Below are 18,371 nucleotides of genomic sequence, written 5' to 3'. Positions count from 1 at the left end.
CTTTCTTTGACAGTACGAGTACAGCCCCGCGTTACAGAAGCCTAGGTGTATCCTCTCGCCAACAAAACAGCATGTCTGCTAAGCCCGGTGAGGAGCTCGGCTCGGAGGGGAAGTGGTTCGGGGAGGACTATGAGAGGAACGGCCTGTTCGGGAGCACACCGCCCCGATTCGACGAGCTGCGGGAGGAGCTGAAGCCGAGAGGCGGCGAGGTAGCGGCTGCGGCTGTGGCGGGCGACCTGGACCAACAATTTCATCATTTTCACGACGACGGGAAAAGGCCTCCCGTTGCTATGGGAACTGCATCTACAGGTAAAGCAGGCATTGATAACAGTTAACGTTACTCCTTTAAGTTATATCTTAATATATGTGCCACTTCACCATGTTTGGACACATTCATTCATCCACATTTTGGGTTCTACTGTGAGAATCAAGCAAGTGGGGGCCATTTGTCACAGATGTAACGTTAGCGTTACAGATTAGGCTGTGTCTCTCTGTTGAGTTTAAAGTTGTGGGTTTAAAAACCCAGAGAAAATGGTACAATTGTGAATAACTTCCTTGATTGGCTTTAGGCCACATACTAGTGATTTGCCTAGGAAAACACATTGAAACGTATGCTATAGCTAACGTTAGTCCATGAAGACTATAGTTACAATTCCAACCTATGTTAGTTATGAAACATCACGCAGTCTGCACTGTTGTTTTGTCTCGACTAGATGAGCCTGTTTCCTGTGGGGAGGGCTCGGGTGGGATGCAGCATGCATTACCAAATAGCCTGTTGAACTTTGAATGGCCCACCATTACTATGTACCTACCATCTCCAAACAACAAGGCATAATCTGCAGTCTTGATATTGCATAGAGATAAAACGTTTTTTTTTATAGGTTGCAGGAAGCTGTTTACCTTTCATAACCAGTGACTTCATAGATAATACATTTAGGCTCATATAAAGCAAGCAGTTTCCCCATGTGTATATCAATTAACATGAGAGAGTGAAGCTTTTATTAGACCTGGAGTAGCCTGTGTCATGATAGGATTCTTCTATTCTTGTAGACGCGACTGGTCAGGGGTGTTGTTATGGTTGGTGTTTTCGTGGGTGGGAGCATCAGAATACGCTTCAGTGCCAAGTCCTCAACACAGCTCAGCTCATGCTGCTATTTTTAATCGTGAAGAAGGAACAGGGCTCGTCATTCTCACGGCGGCGAGCAAAACTGGAGCCCTGCACTCTGATTCACGGGTCGACTGAAATATTCATAAGATGGTGTTTCAAAAAACCACCGCCTAGTTTCCTCTCTTTTCTGCTCAGACCTATCTCCTTTCATTAGCTCCTTCTGTTGATACAAAACAAGCAAAAAATAATAATAGGAAACTCTTCTTTTTGTGACCTAAACATTAAAGAAGAGTGTAATCTCAGTTATGTAGTATTAAATTGAGCATTGTAAAATTCCAATACAATTTTTTAGCGTAGTAATGAAAAAAGGCCTACAGTATTACAGTATGCAAACCTGGTCTATAACATAAAATTTGCCCTGTTGAACCAGTATGAGTGTCAAATGTAGGCTATGTGAAATGATGAATTGGCTATAGTCTTTGGCTTCACAACAAAGCACATGCTCTACTTTCACCCAAACACACACACACACACACACACACGGGTTATCTTTTTATCACTAACTAAAGAGAAAGCTGTCTGCTGCCGTGCGCACAGCAGGGAAGTAATGCAGTGTGTCACTTGTGGTCGGCACAGTGCACATCTCGTCATAGCTTGCAGGACAGAGTGGACGTGTGCCTCAGGAAAATATGCTGTCGTCTGCCCTGATCTCTGTCAAGGACCTCCGCTCCCAACAAGCCCCTCTGCAACAGTTCACTCATCTGGGCCTGTTCTGCCTCGCTCTGTATATCCTGCTCAGCGCAACTATATAGTCCAGCTTTGAGAAGTTTTAGAGTACTAGGTATCGATTCCTAGGCTCGCCAGCTGCGCGGGCTCATGGCCCCGCCCGCCCTGCAGCTCGCATACGCAGCTCCGCTGCTGCGCGGCCTTGCCCGCAGCTCGGCTGTTGCGCGACCTCGCCCGCAGCTCGGCTGTTGCGTGGCCTCGCCTGCCCTATCGGCGCACGCCCAATCTCTCCCTCTCTCTCCCTCAGTCTCCCCCTCTCTCTCCCTCAGTCTCTCTCCCCCTCTCTCTCTCCCCCAGTCTCTCTCTCCTTTCTCTCCCTTTCCTCTCTCCCTCAGTCTCTCTCCCTCGCCTCTCTCCCTCAGTCGCTCTCGTCTCCCTCTTTCTCTCCATCAGTCTCTCTCCCCCTCTCTCTCCCTCAGTCTCTCCCCCCTCTCTCTCTCCTCTCTCTCACTCTCCCTCAGTCTCTCTCCCTCTCCCTCAGTCTCTCTCCCCCTCTCCTCTCTCCCTCTCCCTCAGTCGCTCATCACAATTTATGACATCACTGATGACATCGTCACTGGGACTTTATGTGTGTGTGAGTGAATTTATGACATCACTGATGATGTCATCAGTGGGATTTATGACATCACTGATGATGATGTCATCAGTGGGAATTATGACATCACAGATTATGTCATCAGTGGGACATACAGACAGAGATTTATACTGATGATGATGATATTGAATTACTGATGATGATGATGATGATGATGATTTCACTAAGGGCTACAGAAGTATGGATGGCTTGAGAACAGTATGAGCAGGGAAATTGTATCCCTTCAAGAGGTCTAGATTTGCCTCTTTAGGTAATCGATCCATACCTGACCTAAATCTTCACAACAGTCATCTGCCCAGAGGCTTCTGGTAATGCTGATTTCAGCTGTATCGAATGACCACAGGAGAGAATCTTTACCTCTTTTCGCTCCAACACTTCCCATCCTGTGAAGCATGAGTAAGAAAGATATTGCTGCATCATGACAGGTCTGAGCATGCTGGGAAAACCCACAGAGGATATTGTTAATGGCAGATGGTGCATCTAATTGGCCCTCCAGCCCTCAGACATAGAAGAAAACAAATTCATAGATATTCATACATGCTCACTTGCACACAAACTGGCACCTCATTTTCACATCCGTTTTCCAGCAAGCTGATAGGTGAATTAGGTTTTTAGCCTCTCTCCTGTACAGCATATCATCAGAGACAATCCAGTGCCTGATAGGTGGATTAGGATTAGCCTCTCTCCTGTACAGCATATCATCAGAGACAATCCAGTGCCTGATAGGTGGATTAGGATTAGCCTCTCTCCTGTACAGCATATCATCAGAGACAACCCAGTGCCTGATAGGTGGATTAGGTTTTAGCCTCTCTCCTGTACAGCATATCATCAGAATCAATCCAGTGCCTGATAGGTGGATTAGGATTAGCCTCTCTCCTGTACAGCATATCATCAGAATCAATCCAGTGCCTGATAGGTGGATTAGGATTAGCCTCTCCTGTACAGCATATCATCAGAGACAATCCAGTGCCTGATAGGTGGATTAGGTTTTAGCCTCTCTCCTGTACAGCATATCATCAGAGACAACCCAGTGCCTGATAGGTGGATTAGGTTTTAGCCTCTCTCCTGTACAGCATATCATCAGAATCAATCCAGTGCCTGATAGGTGGATTAGGATTAGCCTCTCTCCTGTACAGCATATCATCAGAGACAACCCAGTGCCTGATAGGTGGATTAGGATTAGCCTCTCTCCTGTACAGCATATCATCAGAGACAACCCAGTGCCTGATAGGTGGATTAGGATTAGCCTCTCTCCTGTACAGCATATCATCAGAGACAATCCAGTGCCTGATAGGTGGATTAGGATTAGCCTCTCACCTGTACAGCATATCATCAGAGACAATCCAGTGCCTGATAGGTGGATTAGGTTTTAGCCTCTCTCCTGTACGTGTACAGCATATCATCAGAGACAATCCAGTGCCTGATAGGTGGATTAGGATTAGCCTCTCTCCTGTACAGCATATCATCAGAATCAATCCAGTGCCTGATAGGTGGATTATGTTTTAGCCTCTCTCCTGTACAGCATATCATCAGAGACAATCCAGTGCCTGATAGGTGGATTAGGGTTTAGCCTCTCCTGTACAGCATATCATCAGAATCAATCCAGTGCCTGATAGGTGGATTAGGGTTTAGCCTCTCTCCTGTACAACATATTAGGGGTGGGAATCACCAGATGCCCCACGATACGATATTATCACGATACTTAAGTCACGATACGATAGTATTGTGATATTGCGATATGCTAGTATTGCGATATATTGAGTATTGCGATATTGCGATATATTGTGATTTATTACCTTTTTTCAACTGCAAATGATGTCCCGAAAGGAAAAAACTTTGTCAACATTTGTTTGATCTAATCAGATAAAGTTTCCAGTCTGTTCATCTCACTTCAATCACTTTTATTGCAGCAAAATGGGTTTCAAGCAGACAGACTGAACAACACTGTCATAAAAGGCTGTCATAAATGTTGCATGCACTTGACATTTTATATAATAAAATATCACGATACTTGGCATTTGATACGATATATTGCCCACAAAATATCGCGATACTATGGCGTATCGATTCCCCCCCCCACCCCTACTGCATATCATCAGAGACAATCCAGTGCCTGATAGGTGGATTAGGATTAGCCTCTCTCCTGCACAGCATATCATCAGAGACAATCCAGTGCCTGATAGGTGGATTAGGATTAGCCTCTCTCCTGCACAGCATATCATCAGAGACAATCCAGTGCCTGATAGGTGGATTAGGATTAGCCTCTCTCCTGCACAGCATATCATCAGAGACAATCCAGTGCCTGATAGGTGGATTAGGATTAGCCTCTCTCCTGCACAGCATATCATCAGAGACAATCCAGTGCCTGATAGGTGGATTGGGTTTTAGCCTCTCTCCTGTACAGCATAATCAGAGACAAAGATGAGACAGCAGAGTGTCTGGCTGGGTCTTTTCCCATATCTTTAGAGATACAGACAGCACTTAGTGTACGCCGCTGGACTGCATAAGCCAACACAGTGCATTTGTGTCTTTCCCCGGGGGGCGGGGGGGGGGGGGGGGGGGGGGGGGGGGGGGGGTGAGCAGTGCTCTGTCTTTTCAGAGTCGATGATAACGATGCAAGATAATATGGAGGAGGAGGAGGAGGAGGGGGGGAGCAGCTTAATGGCTAGAGAAGCCGGCTTGTGACGGGGTTTGGGAGGGTCAGTTCTAATGCATACAGTAGACTGTCAGACAAAAGCAATGGAAACTGAAGGTCAGTTCTAATGCATACAGTAGACTGTCAGACAAAAGCAATGGAAACTGAAGGTCAGTTCTAATGCATACAGTAGACTGTCAGACAAAAGCAATGGAAACTGAAGGTCAGTTCTAATGCATACAGTAGACTGTCAGACAAAAGCAATGGAAACTGAAGGTCAGTTCTAATGCATACAGTAGACTGTCAGACAAAAGCAATGGAAACTGAAGGTCAGTTCTAATGCATACAGTAGACTGTCAGACAAGAGCAATGGAAACTGAAGGTCAGTTCTAATGCATACAGTAGACTGTCAGACAAGAGCAATGGAAACTGAAGGTCAGTTCTATGCATACAGTAGACTGTCAGACAAAAGCAATGGAAACTGAAGGTCAGTTCTAATGCATACAGTAGACTGTCAGACAAAAGCAATGGAAACTGAAGGTCAGTTCTAATGCATACAGTAGACTGTCAGACAAAAGCAATGGAAACTGAAGGTCAGTTCTAATGCATACAGTAGACTGTCAGACAAAAGCAATGGAAACTGAAGGTCAGTTCTAATGCATACAGTAGACTGTCAGACAAAAGCAATGGAAACTGAAGGTCAGTTCTAATGCATACAGTAAACTGTCAGACAAAAGCAATGGAAACTGAAGGTCAGTTCTAATGCATACAGTAGACTGTCAGACAAAAGCAACATGGAAACTGAATAGGAAAAATGGTCTTTCCCTTCACACTCACAAATACCTTCAAAGCTCCACTTAGCTCCAGTGGAGGTGCTCAGTGGCCAGCAGTGCATCACCAGTGTGAGCCTGTGTGTGTGTGTGTGTGTGTGTGTGTGTGTGTGTGTGTGTGTGTGTGTGTGTGTGTGTGCACGTGTAGCCGTATATGCGCGCGTGCGTGTGTGTGTGTGTGTGTGTGTGTGTGTGTGTGTGTGTGAACCTGGCTTCCTCTATACGTCCATCAGCTATCAGGCTTTCAGGCACCTAGCATCATTGAGTAAGACATAAACGACGGTATATGATAGTGTCTCTGATAGTGCTGCATTACAGAAGGCTTTGGACGCCACTGCTCATCCTGCCAGCTTTCCAATCTCATTCATCTTCCCCAGCTTCAGCACCAATTAGCTAATGCTGAGGGCAGGACACAGATAAAGCCCCGCTGCAGGAGACTATAAGAGAGAAGGACAGCTAGCATGATGCATGTCTGTACTCACTGTCATTATTCTGAATGTCCTTTAGTCTCCTTCTGTTCATCCCAAAAGACAATTAATACTCAGTACAGTTCACTGGGTTGTGGATATAGGCTACAGTAATCCCCAACCAGAGTCTTACAAATGTGCTCATTGATTAGACCTATTATCAGCAAAGGCACTTGCAAACATTGTAGTAGTCCATCCAAATGTGTGTGTGTGTGTGTGTGTGTGTGTGTGTGTGTGTGTGTGTGTGTGTGTGTGTGTGTGTGTGTGTGTGTGTGTGTGTGTGTGTGTGTGTGTGTGTGTGTGTGTGTGTGTGTATATATATAGTAGGCATCTCGCACACTCGATTCCTGCAGCTCGCTATATATGTATATATACTGTTACTGTATATATATATCAGCCTCTCCCGCCCCCTGCAGATTACTCTACTCATGCCTTTCTGTCTGCCTTTGTATTCTTGAGAGGGCAAGCATCTGTCTGTACAATGAAAGTGAAATGCCAATCCAAAATCATAGGTAACTGACAGCTTTAAGCCAAAGCAGACAGCTTGCAGACACTCCTGTCCATGCGTCCATAAAGCTCTGTCTGAGAACAATAGGATGGACAGAGTGGACGGCAGGTACGTCTTCAGGGTCATGGGAGACAGATTAGCCTTTAAGACGTGGCCACACTGATCCCTTGTGTCTGTGTCTGTCTGTCTTCATATTCGCATATTAATTTCACATATAGTATTACTGTGGCCTAGCATAGTGTCATCAATATTTTGTGAACGTCAACAACCAAACCCAAGCACTAAAACTCTTAGACCATTGACAGTAACTAACTTATGTGCTGAATATAATAGGGCCGGGCAATAATTCAATGGAATAATATTGTGATAAAATGGTATTGAGTTTTTGCCATACACAATTCTATTGTCTAAAGGCCCAATTATACTCTGCATGTATACTCTGTCCGTCATCTGAAAGCTTACGAATACGCATGAAACGCAGCAAAACCACACACACACACTCATGCATTTGACTCTCTACTGCCCACTGGTGAATGTATTGCTTAACATGATACCAACGTGAAAGACGCATGGAAGTATGCGGGTAGTGACGATTACACCGTTTGGAATGCACACATCTATTTACGTATGAAAATGGAGTATAAATGAGCCATAAGTCAACACTAATTTTAAAAGAAAATCACAAAATGAGATGTGAGTCTCTTGGCCCTGTCTTGCAGGAGCCTGGTATTGGGATCTTTAGGCTGATTAAGGGCCTGGTGTACTCATTGGACTTAAGAAGACCTTTAGACCAGTGGTTCTCAAATGGGGATCCGCGGACCCCCAGGGGTCCGTGGCACTTTGCCAGGGGGTCCGCGAAAAGTTTTCAGGTAAAAAAAAAAATGCTACATGTTACTTATTCCTTCTCAAACTACTTCCTACATGGTGCTAGTCTATCAAAATATCTTGACTGTCATTGATTGTGTTGCATAGTGGTTTTCTGTACTGTTGACAAATTGTGATATTGTAAGTCGCTTTGGACAAAACAAAAGCGTCTGCTAAATGACGTAATGTAAATGTAATGTAATAAAAAAAAATATATATATATATATATTTTGCAAAATCTTCATAGTTCAACGAAAATAGTTTATGCTTTAAATCTAAAATGGTTCATGGATTACATTCTAATAACAAATCTATCAAATTAAAAGTCAAGCACGTTACCGTGGAAACAATTAAGCTTAGCCCAAAATCACAAATCAGAATGAGGGGGTCCCCGGTATATTTTCTATCTTGTAAGGGGTCCTTGGCTGAAAAACATTTGAGAACCTCTGCTTTAGACCATTCAGTGACTCCCTGCTCACCGATGCACCTTTTGTTCTGTTTCTTTCTTTCTTTGTTGCAACCTGGAGCCAGGTATGTTACAACCCAGCTCACAGAAGTAACAAAAAAAGGCAGTCAGGATACGCCAAATCAAAAGTTATATCAAAGACGATGGGATTTCAAGCAAGACACCCCAACTTCAACTCACTTCCTGTAATTTTGTCAAGTGGATTTTGCCCATAGTTTCCACTTAGGAGACTTTCTGCAGGTCTGAGTCTATAGAGAGGCAAAGTGAATGTCACTTCCTGCTTTTCTCCCTGTACCAGCACTGAAAAAATATGAATGGCGGTGAATAGAGAATAACGTTACTTTTTGATCCAGTTTGAATTGTGCCACGGGGTGCCAACGTTCATTTTGTCAATTTATAACATAACTTTGCATGTCAAGAAAGTCGCAGTTTGTCGCCAAACTGTTGCACTATAAGTTATAAATCAGAAAGACTATACACTGTCGCCTAAATCAGTGGTTCTCAAATGGGGGTCCGGGGACCCCCAGGGGTCCGTGGCACTTTGCCAGTTTTCAGGAAAATAAAAGTAAGCACTTTTTTTAAAATGCAAAAGCTTCATAGTTCAATGAAAATATTTTATGCTTTAAATCTAAAATGGTTAATGAATTACATTCTAATCTAACAAAACTATCAATTTAAAAGTCAAGCATGTTATCGTGGAAACAATTAAGCTTAGCCCAAAATCACAAATCAGAATGAGGGGGTCCCCGGTATATTTTCTATCTTGTAAGGGGTCCTTGGTTGAAAAACATTGAGAACCTCTGGCCTAAGTGACGTCACTTTCTCTACCGGCAAAGCTGAAGACCGGCGACATGCCACGAGCTTCCACGAGCTATGTAGTTTTTATACGAAACTAACACCTACGTTAACACGACTTTCTTTACATGCAAAGTTATGTTTTAAATTGACAAAATTAACGTTGGCACCCCGTGGCACAATTAAAACGGGATCAAAAATGTAACGTTATTCTCCGTTCACTGCCATTCATATTTTTTCCAGCGCTGGTACAGGGAGAAAGCAGGAAGTGACGTTTCACTTGGCTCTCTAATAGAGAGTCAATGGGAGAAGTGAACGTGATCTCAGATTAGGACATTCTTTCACAGTCATCAAACTAAATATTTGGCCCATTTTCCGAAGCCACATATCTTCTGAACATTCGGACACTAAAATGGCATTTTTCAGACAGACAGATCAGGAGAAAATTAAAATAGTTCAAGACCTGTCTGCAACACACTCTCGCGAGATTTGGCAACAGGAACTCACTTTGGCAGGGAGCGATTAGCTAAAACTACATGTGAAGTTCGTTGATATAGTAGCTAAATCTGTGGTTGGAAAAAAATGTAATCGAATATCTTAGTTACAACTATATTGAGCTAACAATGGGAGCTTTGTGTTTACAGTATATGTGTGGTTTGTGTGGAGTTTGGGAACTCACAATCTCTATTTCAAGTTAGCTTGCTAGGTCAGCACTAACCCTGCGTCACCAGGCACAGTCCTCTCACAACACTTCAGGGGAGAGGTGACCATGTGACCATTTAGGAGACTTACTAGTACCATTTGTTAGAATTGGCGGAGCCTGCGGTGATGCATCTCTATAATGGACTATCTCTGGTTATACTACTAAAACTAAGGGAAACTAACTAAACACAAACTACATTCAACAAAAGATTTATTGGTGAAGAGGGAGAGAGAGACTGAATGGTCTGAAGCTCAGGGAGTACAACTTCCAACTTCCAATCATGGAAGTTGGAAACCATCATTAGTGTTTTGCTTGCACCTGTGTTTACCCTGCCTTTTCCACACAAATGGCTCCCGTGAAACAGGTCTGTATTAACATGCATCAATTATTGCGGCGTCCCGTTGGCTCACCTGGTAGTACCCGTGCGGCCGACCTGGGTTCGAATCTGACCCGTGGTCCTTTGCTGCAAGTCATCCCCTCTCTCTCTCCCCACCTTCCCTATCTGCCTACTATCCTATCTAATAAAGGCAAAATGCCCCCAAAAATATTCTAAAAAGCAAAAAAACATGCATCAATTATTGATTACGGTATTTACTATGTGCTTTTGTGTAATAGCAGATATCTATATATAGCGGCATTCAATTTGTCTAGCCCCAACTGACTATGAGGACTGTTTTGTACAGTAGTATTTAATATATATTTAAAAAAAATCCACTTTTTGAATGTTTTATTTGTGTCCAAATTCAAAATACCTGAATGTACAGCAAATTGAATATAAAATTGCAACAATACAGAAATAACACAACAATAAGAGCGTTGTTACAGCTAAAAAGAAGAGAGAAAAAAGAACACTATATTATTTAGAGGAGCCCTGTTAGCATCTTGGTGGATTGTCTTTCTCTAGGTCAAGGAGTGAAAGAGAACTCCTGTAAGGTGACACCAAAATGGAGAGGGTCATGTATGGATTAATGACATCATTACCAAACACATTATATTGGCAGATGTTTACATGTAAAGTATCATGCGGCAATTCTGCTGGGAGGAATGAGGGCGTCGAGCCGGACAAATACGCTGGTTTGAAAGTGGACACAGCTTGTTGTTGGAGAGAGTCTGTGACCCGCTGAGCCAGCAGCATCTCCTGTGTCTCTGGCTGGAACCCATGGAGCAGCAAGCCTACAGTAGCCTACATGCACATTGTTGACTAAACATGAGAGATTTAGCAAAATCCCTCTCTGCACCTCCCACCTCCCTCTCTGCACCTGCCTCTCTGCACCTCCCACCTCCCTCTCTGCACCTCTCTCTCTGCACCTCCCTCTTTGCACCTCCCTCTCTGCACCTCCCTCTTTGCACCTCCCTCTCTGCCCCTCCCTCTTTGCACCTCCCTCTCTGCACCTCCCTCTCTGCCCCTCCCTCTTTGCACCTCCCTCTCTGCACCTCCCTCTTTGCACCTCCCCCTCTGCCCCTCCCTCTTTGCACCTCCCTCTCTGCACCTCCCTCTTTGCACCTCCCTCTCTGCACCTCCCTCTCTGCCCCTCCCTCTTTGCACCTCCCTCTCTGCACCTCCCTCTCTGCCCCTCCCTCTTTGCACCTCCCTCTCTGCACCTCCCTCTCTGCCCCTCCCTCTTTGCACCTCCCTCTCTGCCCCTCCCTCTCTGCACCTCCCTCTCTGCCCCTCCCTCTTTGCACCTCCCTCTCTGCACCTCCCTCTCTGCACCTCCCTCTTTGCACCTCCCTCTCTGCCCCTCCCTCTCTGCCCCTCCCTCTTTGCACCTCCCTCTCTGCCCTCCCTCTTTGCACCTCCCTCTCTGCACCTCCCTCTCTGCACCTCCCTCTTTGCACCTCCCTCTCTGCACCTCCCTCTCTGCACCTCCCTCTCTGCACCTCCCTCTTTGCACCTCCCTCTCTGCACCTCCCTCTTTGCACCTCCCTCTCTGCCCCTCCCTCTTTGCCCCTCCCTCTTTGCACCTCCCTCTTTGCACCTCCCTCTCTGCACCTCCCTCTCTGCACCTCCCTCTCTGCCCCTCCCTCTTTGCCCCTCCCTCTTTGCACCTCCCTCTTTGCACCTCCCTCTCTGCAACTCCCTCTTTGCACCTCCCTCTCTGCAACTCCCGCTCTGCACCTCCTTGGATTTGGAATCCCTTTCTGTTGTAATTCAGAAGAAAAAGATCTAAACATTACAGTAAACATGTCTTGTAGAAGAAACCCCCACTGTGCACCGTGTCCTCCACGCACCTCGGCAAACCCTTAATTAAGCTGTAATATATTCCTTTTGCCACTCCGGCTCTTCTGATATCGTCTGCTCTCACATCTTTTTGTCGCTAGCCTGATAATTAGTGGTCCATGCCGGGCGTAGCACAGATTGTCAGGCTGCATTAGTCTAGGAGCTGCACCGCCTGCATAGAGGACAACAAAGGGACTGCCCCTTCGCAGCACATCCACCCACCAGGACTTATTTATTTCACTGCACCATCCGTTCAGTGGCATGATGATTATGTTATGTGGCAACAATGCGAGCAGAGAATTCCCTCTGTTGTCACGTCCAATCCCATCTGAATGGAGTCAAGCATTTGTTTAGACCTGGTGGGGGTTTTCCAGCGCTACGCCACATCAGCACATTCAAAATGCCCTCATTCTCAACACGCCAAGTTTGTTAAGTAGCTTCTCCTTGCTGCCGCTCTCATGGCGTCCATCCTCTTCATCTGTGCAGATGCCCCAGGCCACTGCTAGTTAGTGCACAGTACACATATATACAGGTTGCTATAGAGAAGAGAAGGGAGCGTAGTACCTGCAGCTGGGAATCAACAGGGCTATTGGCAGTTCACAGCCCCAGAGATCGGCCCTCTTCACAGCGTGTAGTGGCTGCATGTGTGTGTGTCCCACATCTGCACACTAGATAGTTGTAGAGTGAATCAGTGAGTGTGAGATTATGCTGGTGTTGCCAGGGTGATGGCCGACAGTAAGAGGATTATACACTCTCTGGGCTCCAGCAGCACCTCGAGGGCCTTCATGTCACTGACCTCAAATGTGCCGGACAGCTGCTCCCATCTGCTGTTACATAGGCAGAAGCTGCTCTGAAACACAGCTGTTACATAGGCAGAAGCTGCTCTGAAACACAGCTGTTACATAGGCAGAAGCTGCTCTGAAACACAGCTGTTACATAGGCAGAAACTGCTCTGAACCACAGCTGTTACATAGGCAGAAGCTGCTCTGAAACACAGCTGTTACATAGGCAGAAGCTGCTCTGAACCACAGCTGTTATATAGGCAGAAGCTGCTCTGAAACACAGCTGTTACATAGGCAGAAACTGCTCTGAAACACAGCTGTTACATAGGCAGAAGCTGCTCTGAAACACAGCTGTTACATAGGCAGAAGCTGCTCTGAACCACAGCTGTTACATAGGCAGAAACTGCTCTGAAACACAGCTGTTACATAGGCAGAAGCTGCTCTGAAACACAGCTGTTACATAGGCAGAAACTGCTCTGAAACACAGCTGTTACATAGGCAGAAGCTGCTCTGAACCACAGCTGTTACATAGGCAGAAGCTGCTCTGAAACACAGCTGTTACATAGGCAGAAGCTGCTCTGAACCACAGCTGTTACATAGGCAGAAGCTGCTCTGAAACACAGCTGTTACATAGGCAGAAGCTGCTCTGAACCACAGCTGTTACATAGGCAGAAGCTGCTCTGAAACACAGCTGTTACATAGGCAGAAGCTGCTCTGAAACACAGCTGTTACATAGGCAGAAACTGCTCTGAAACACAGCTGTTACATAGGCAGAAGCTGCTCTGAAACACAGCTGTTACATAGGCAGAAACTGCTCTGAAACACAGCTGTTACATAGGCAGAAGCTGCTCTGAAACACAGCTGTTACATAGGCAGAAGCTGCTCTGAACCACAGCTGTTACATAGGCAGAAACTGCTCTGAAACACAGCTGTTACATAGGCAGAAGCTGCTCTGAACCACAGCTGTTACATAGGCAGAAGCTGCTCTGAAACACAGCTGTTACATAGGTAGAAGCTGCTCTGAAACACAGCTGTTACATAGGCAGAAGCTGCTCTGAAACACAGCTGTTACATAGGCAGAAACTGCTCTGAAACACAACTGTTACATAGGCAGAAGCTGCTCTGAAACACAGCTGTTACATAGGCAGAAACTGCTCTGAAACACAGCTGTTACATAGGCAGAAGCTGCTCTGAACCACAGCTGTTACATAGGCAGAAGCTGCTCTGAACCACAGCTGTTACATAGGCAGAAGCTGCTCTGAACCACAGCTGTTACATAGGCAGAAGCTGCTCTGAACCACAGCTGTTACATAGGCAGAAGCTGCTCTGAACCACAGCTGTTACATAGGCAGAAGCTGCTCTGAACCACAGCTGTTACATAGGCAGAAACTGCTCTGAACCACAGCTGTTACATAGGCAGAAGCTGCTCTGAACCACAGCTGTTACATAGGCAGAAACTGCTCTGAACCACAGCTGTTACATAGGCAGAAACTGCTCTGAAACACAGCTGTTACATAGGCAGAAGCTGCTCTGAAACACAGCTGTTACATAGGCATAAGCTGCTCTGAAACACAGCTGTTACATAGGCAGAAGCTGCTCTGAACCACAGCTGTTACATAGGCAGAAGCTGCTCTGAACCACAGCTGTTACATAGGCAGAAACTGCTCTGAACCACAGCTGTTACATAGGCAGAAGCTGCTCTGAAACGCATTTGAGTGATTTCATTGTTCTTATTAAACACAAAAGTTAACTGAAGCTCAAGAGTGCCTGGGACTGCTTTGTATTTCCACCATGCCTCCCCTCCCCTGTGTCCCAGCATGGCTGTGTGTGTAGTATTTATTTATGCTATTGTGCTGCTGTATGATGCATTGTTAATGACTGTGTGCAACAGCGTGAGGAGAGGGAGCAGAGCAGAAGGGAAGGGAAGGGTGGTGGGGCTTTTCAGAGGAAGGAGAGGGAGGGCCGGGACGTCCTGACCTGTAGGCTCCTCTGTCAGTCAGCCTGCATACGTCCTCCAGGGCGGCGCACTAAGGCTGCTATTTTAAATCCCCCCCCCCCATCCGGCCCAGCAGCTGGACCCAGCCTATTTATAGCTCCACCGCTGCCCTGGGAGAACAGGGCTGGAGAGGAGGAGGAGCCCAGTTTGTGGAGGTGTAAACTACGACTCGTGAACAGCAAAGCAGTGCAACACAACTAGGGGTGTGCGATATGGCAAAAATATATTTAAAAAAAATCAGGCAAGATCGCGATCCACGATCTTATCGCGCAAAAATTATATCTATGTATTTTTAGGCTGTACGAAGTGGGCAAAATGTTCAGTTGTAAGTTAAAGCCGCATGTGAGATGTCAAATGACTTGTCTTGAACCCAATCAAAATGACAAATTGAAAGACCTGAGACATGACTTGGTAGAAAGGGCGTAGACTTGACCTTGATTTCTGACACGATGACTTGAAAATAATATTTCGCGTGTCTCTCTTCCTGTGTACCAGATCACCTTTATGATTTTCCTTCATGCTTCTCTGCAGCACTGTAACACATTCTTCAGTGAGACAGTGATATTTCACTTCAGCGGACACAGTCAGAACAATAGTATTGAATGCAGTGCAGCACTACCTAGTGGTGATCTGCAATGTCCTTACTGCAAGACCTGTTCCACATGGATATCACTGTCAACAGCCAATATGCACCAGACTGTTCCACAAACACACCACAGACACACATATATGCTGTGTGTGTGTGTGTGTGTGTGTGTGTGTGTGTGTGTGTGTGTGTGTGTGTGTGTGTGTGTGTGTGCGTGCGCGCGCATGCGTGTGTGTGTGTTCTTCTTCATGGTACTTGTGTGACTTGTCAGGGGAGACGTATGACTAGTGATTACTGAGCAGACTAGAGACAGCCCATCGCCTGCATGGTTTAGAATAGAATGGCCATGGCCCTGTGGTTTCTGGGGTCTGAACAATCTCCCTTTGTCCAGTGCCGGGTACAAGTGCCCTCTGTTACTGCTGCCTCACTGATCTACACACAGACACACAGACACACGCACATGCGCGCACACACACGCACACGCGCACGCGCACGCGCACGCGCACGCGCACGCGCACGCGCACACGCACACGCACACGCACACGCACACGCACACGCACACGCACACACACACACACACACACACACACACACACACATACCCCTACCCCCACCCTCTGTCTGTCACAGTCCCCATCCCTATCAGCCTATCAGCAGCAAGCTCAGCCTTGTTTATTGAGCTGGTCCTTGTTACTAATTGAACAGCTCGGGCACCGGCTCATCATGTGATCTAGCCATGTGACGCAGAGACAGTGCTGCCATTTGTCAGTTTTCTTTTATTCACGTAACCATCCAATTAGAACATTGCATTACCTCACTCAGTTTCCTCTTTCTCTCTCTCTCTCTCTCTCTCTCTCTCTCTCTCTCTCTCTCTCTCGTAGATGACGGCATGTCTGGCCTGTTTAGGAAGCCAATGGTGGATGATGGTGACGTGTACACCTCCCTACTGTCTAATCAGAGCTTCTCATCGAGCCAAGAGGCCTCCTACCTCTCGGATGACCTGAAGCCCACCAAGCCATCCCCCCAGGACCCCTTCTCCAGCGACTCCTATGGCATCTTCAGCTCCAGGACCAAGGTGACCTCCGACCTGGTTGATGACATGCCGAAATCTCTGTTGGGCTCGGAGAAGACAGAGGGGTACAACTACATGGACATCAGCCACGGAGACACAGCCCCGTCTGGCCATGACTCCCTGGGCGGCTACATGGACAAGATCCCCAGAAAAGATGAGGAGGAGGAGGACGACGACGACGACGACGACGACGACGACGACGAGGAAGAGGAAGAGGAAGAGGAGAACCTAGGTTCGGCACTTGGCTCCCACTCCTTCCCGTACGTAGAGGAGCCGTCTGACGAAGAGCCGTCGGACTACCGCTCCTACAGGAACCTGGGTGGCACCCCGCAGACGGCCAGCCCAGTGAAGATCACCCTGTCCGGCTCCTCGGGGGCCAAGGCGGAGCCGCAGCAGCGGCCCTCTCCGCTCAACACGTCCGACCACGACAACGTGCTCAGCGTGGGCCTGCAGGGCGTTCCCACCGTCACGCTGTCAGAGCCAGAGGATGACAGCCCCGCCTCCACTCCCAACGCTTCGCCAACAGGTGGACACCGCACACAACACCTGTTGTGTCTGATGCAATTCATGTTTTTGAGCCCACTATGAATGATGTGACAATCTGCTTTGCTCCTTGTCTTTGAGAGATATGCACAGTTATGCCTGCTTGTGTCAATTTGAAGAATGACCCTAAATAACATTTTCTCTCTCTATTTCTTTGTGTGCAGAAAAAGTATCCCCTTCCCATGACATGTTCAAGGCTGATGTGGTGAAGCCCGCTGTTCCCAGCAGCAGGGAGCATGATGGCAGCAGCGGAGAGTCTGGAGACTCTGAGATTGAGCTGGTGTCTGAGGAGCCCGGGCCTGGCACCAAGGCGAGTACCAACCCGTTTGCCGCCCAGCCTCCTAAAAGCAAGGGTGCTTCCAGCCCGTCTAACAACCCCTTTGACAATCCCCCGGTCGTCAAGGGTGGTTTCGGCCTGACTGGCAACCAAGCCCCGCCCTCAGCCTACAGCATTCTGAGGGAGGAGAGAGAGGCAGAGCTCGACAGTGAGCTCTTCATTGAGTCTGCATCTGAGGAGAGTCCCAAGAGAGAGCAGGGCTCTGGTCGCCCCAAACAGGGCGTCAGCACACCCTCTCCCCTGGTTCCCAGCGTCGCTCCTCCCCGCAGCGCCCCAGAGGTGGTGCCAGCCGAGCCCTTGATCAAACCACCCGCTGAAAAGGTCCAGGCTCCAGTGAGGGCAGAGGAGGATCGCACCAGCAGCAAGCCCAAGCCGCCCACTGCCGCCGTGCCCCCAGAGGTGCGCCCGGAGCGGCCCCCCCAGGACGACCCGATCAAACACACCGTTGAGGGCAAGGGAGACTTAGGCAAACCTGCTGCCTCCATCTTCATGGAAGGCTTTGACAAACAAAAAGGTTAGTCCACTATTTATTTAGTCCTCTGTTTCCTTTCTTTTTAAGTGCAACAGGCAGGCAGGCAGTTACCTTATGCACCGAAAAGTCGTGATAAACCTAGTTGCTCCCTGTGAGAATATTTTGATTTCATAACACCCTTTTGTAATCTCTTTTATTGTTGCAGTGGTTTCACCTTGGCTTATAAGCCACTATCACCCATACTGGCTTTCCAGAAATAGTGCTCTCAGCTTGTGGAACAGGTAGTGTCATATCTGCCGGTGTGCCTCCGTGTCTGAGAAGAAGAGCCATCGCATGTGCGTTTGCCTTGTGTTCAAAGCTTCTCCCCTCGTTCTAAGGGGGAAATAACAGTGTTTGAAAACCATTGATAGTTCTAATCAACCTGCTGCCGGCACAATGGACTTCCACTATGGATTGCACTTTGTGTTTGTTTACCTCCTACTAGCTATCTGCATGGTGTGTTGTTGCATTGTCTTGTTGACAAGGCCAGGAAATGAAAATAGGTTGCTGTGAGTAACGGGCTGGGCTATTCCACTGCTCTGTGTCTGGGGTGGGAGGGAAGTGTC

General features: G+C 47.1%; 1 protein-coding gene across 1 annotated transcript in view; it reads left to right on the top strand.

Moving 5' to 3' along the window:
• Positions 1–71: 71 nt before the first annotated feature.
• The window catches only part of rtn1a (reticulon 1a), a gene marked incomplete at its 5' end in the record, with an annotated part of 33,610 nt that continues 15,310 nt past the window's right edge, over positions 72–18,371 (top strand). The window contains 3 exons of the mRNA XM_083633626.1: positions 72–309; positions 16,224–16,940; positions 17,122–17,808. Of these exons, the coding sequence (XP_083489752.1) occupies positions 72–309; positions 16,224–16,940; positions 17,122–17,808 (1,642 nt within the window). The remainder of the gene's footprint in view (positions 310–16,223; positions 16,941–17,121; positions 17,809–18,371) is intronic.

This window comes from Poromitra crassiceps, assembly GCF_964638095.1.
Source record: "Poromitra crassiceps genome assembly, chromosome: 3".
Taxonomy (NCBI): domain Eukaryota; kingdom Metazoa; phylum Chordata; class Actinopteri; order Beryciformes; family Melamphaidae; genus Poromitra; species Poromitra crassiceps.
The sequence above is the reverse complement of the archived record's forward strand: the minus strand, read 5'-3'. Positions and strand labels throughout refer to the sequence as shown.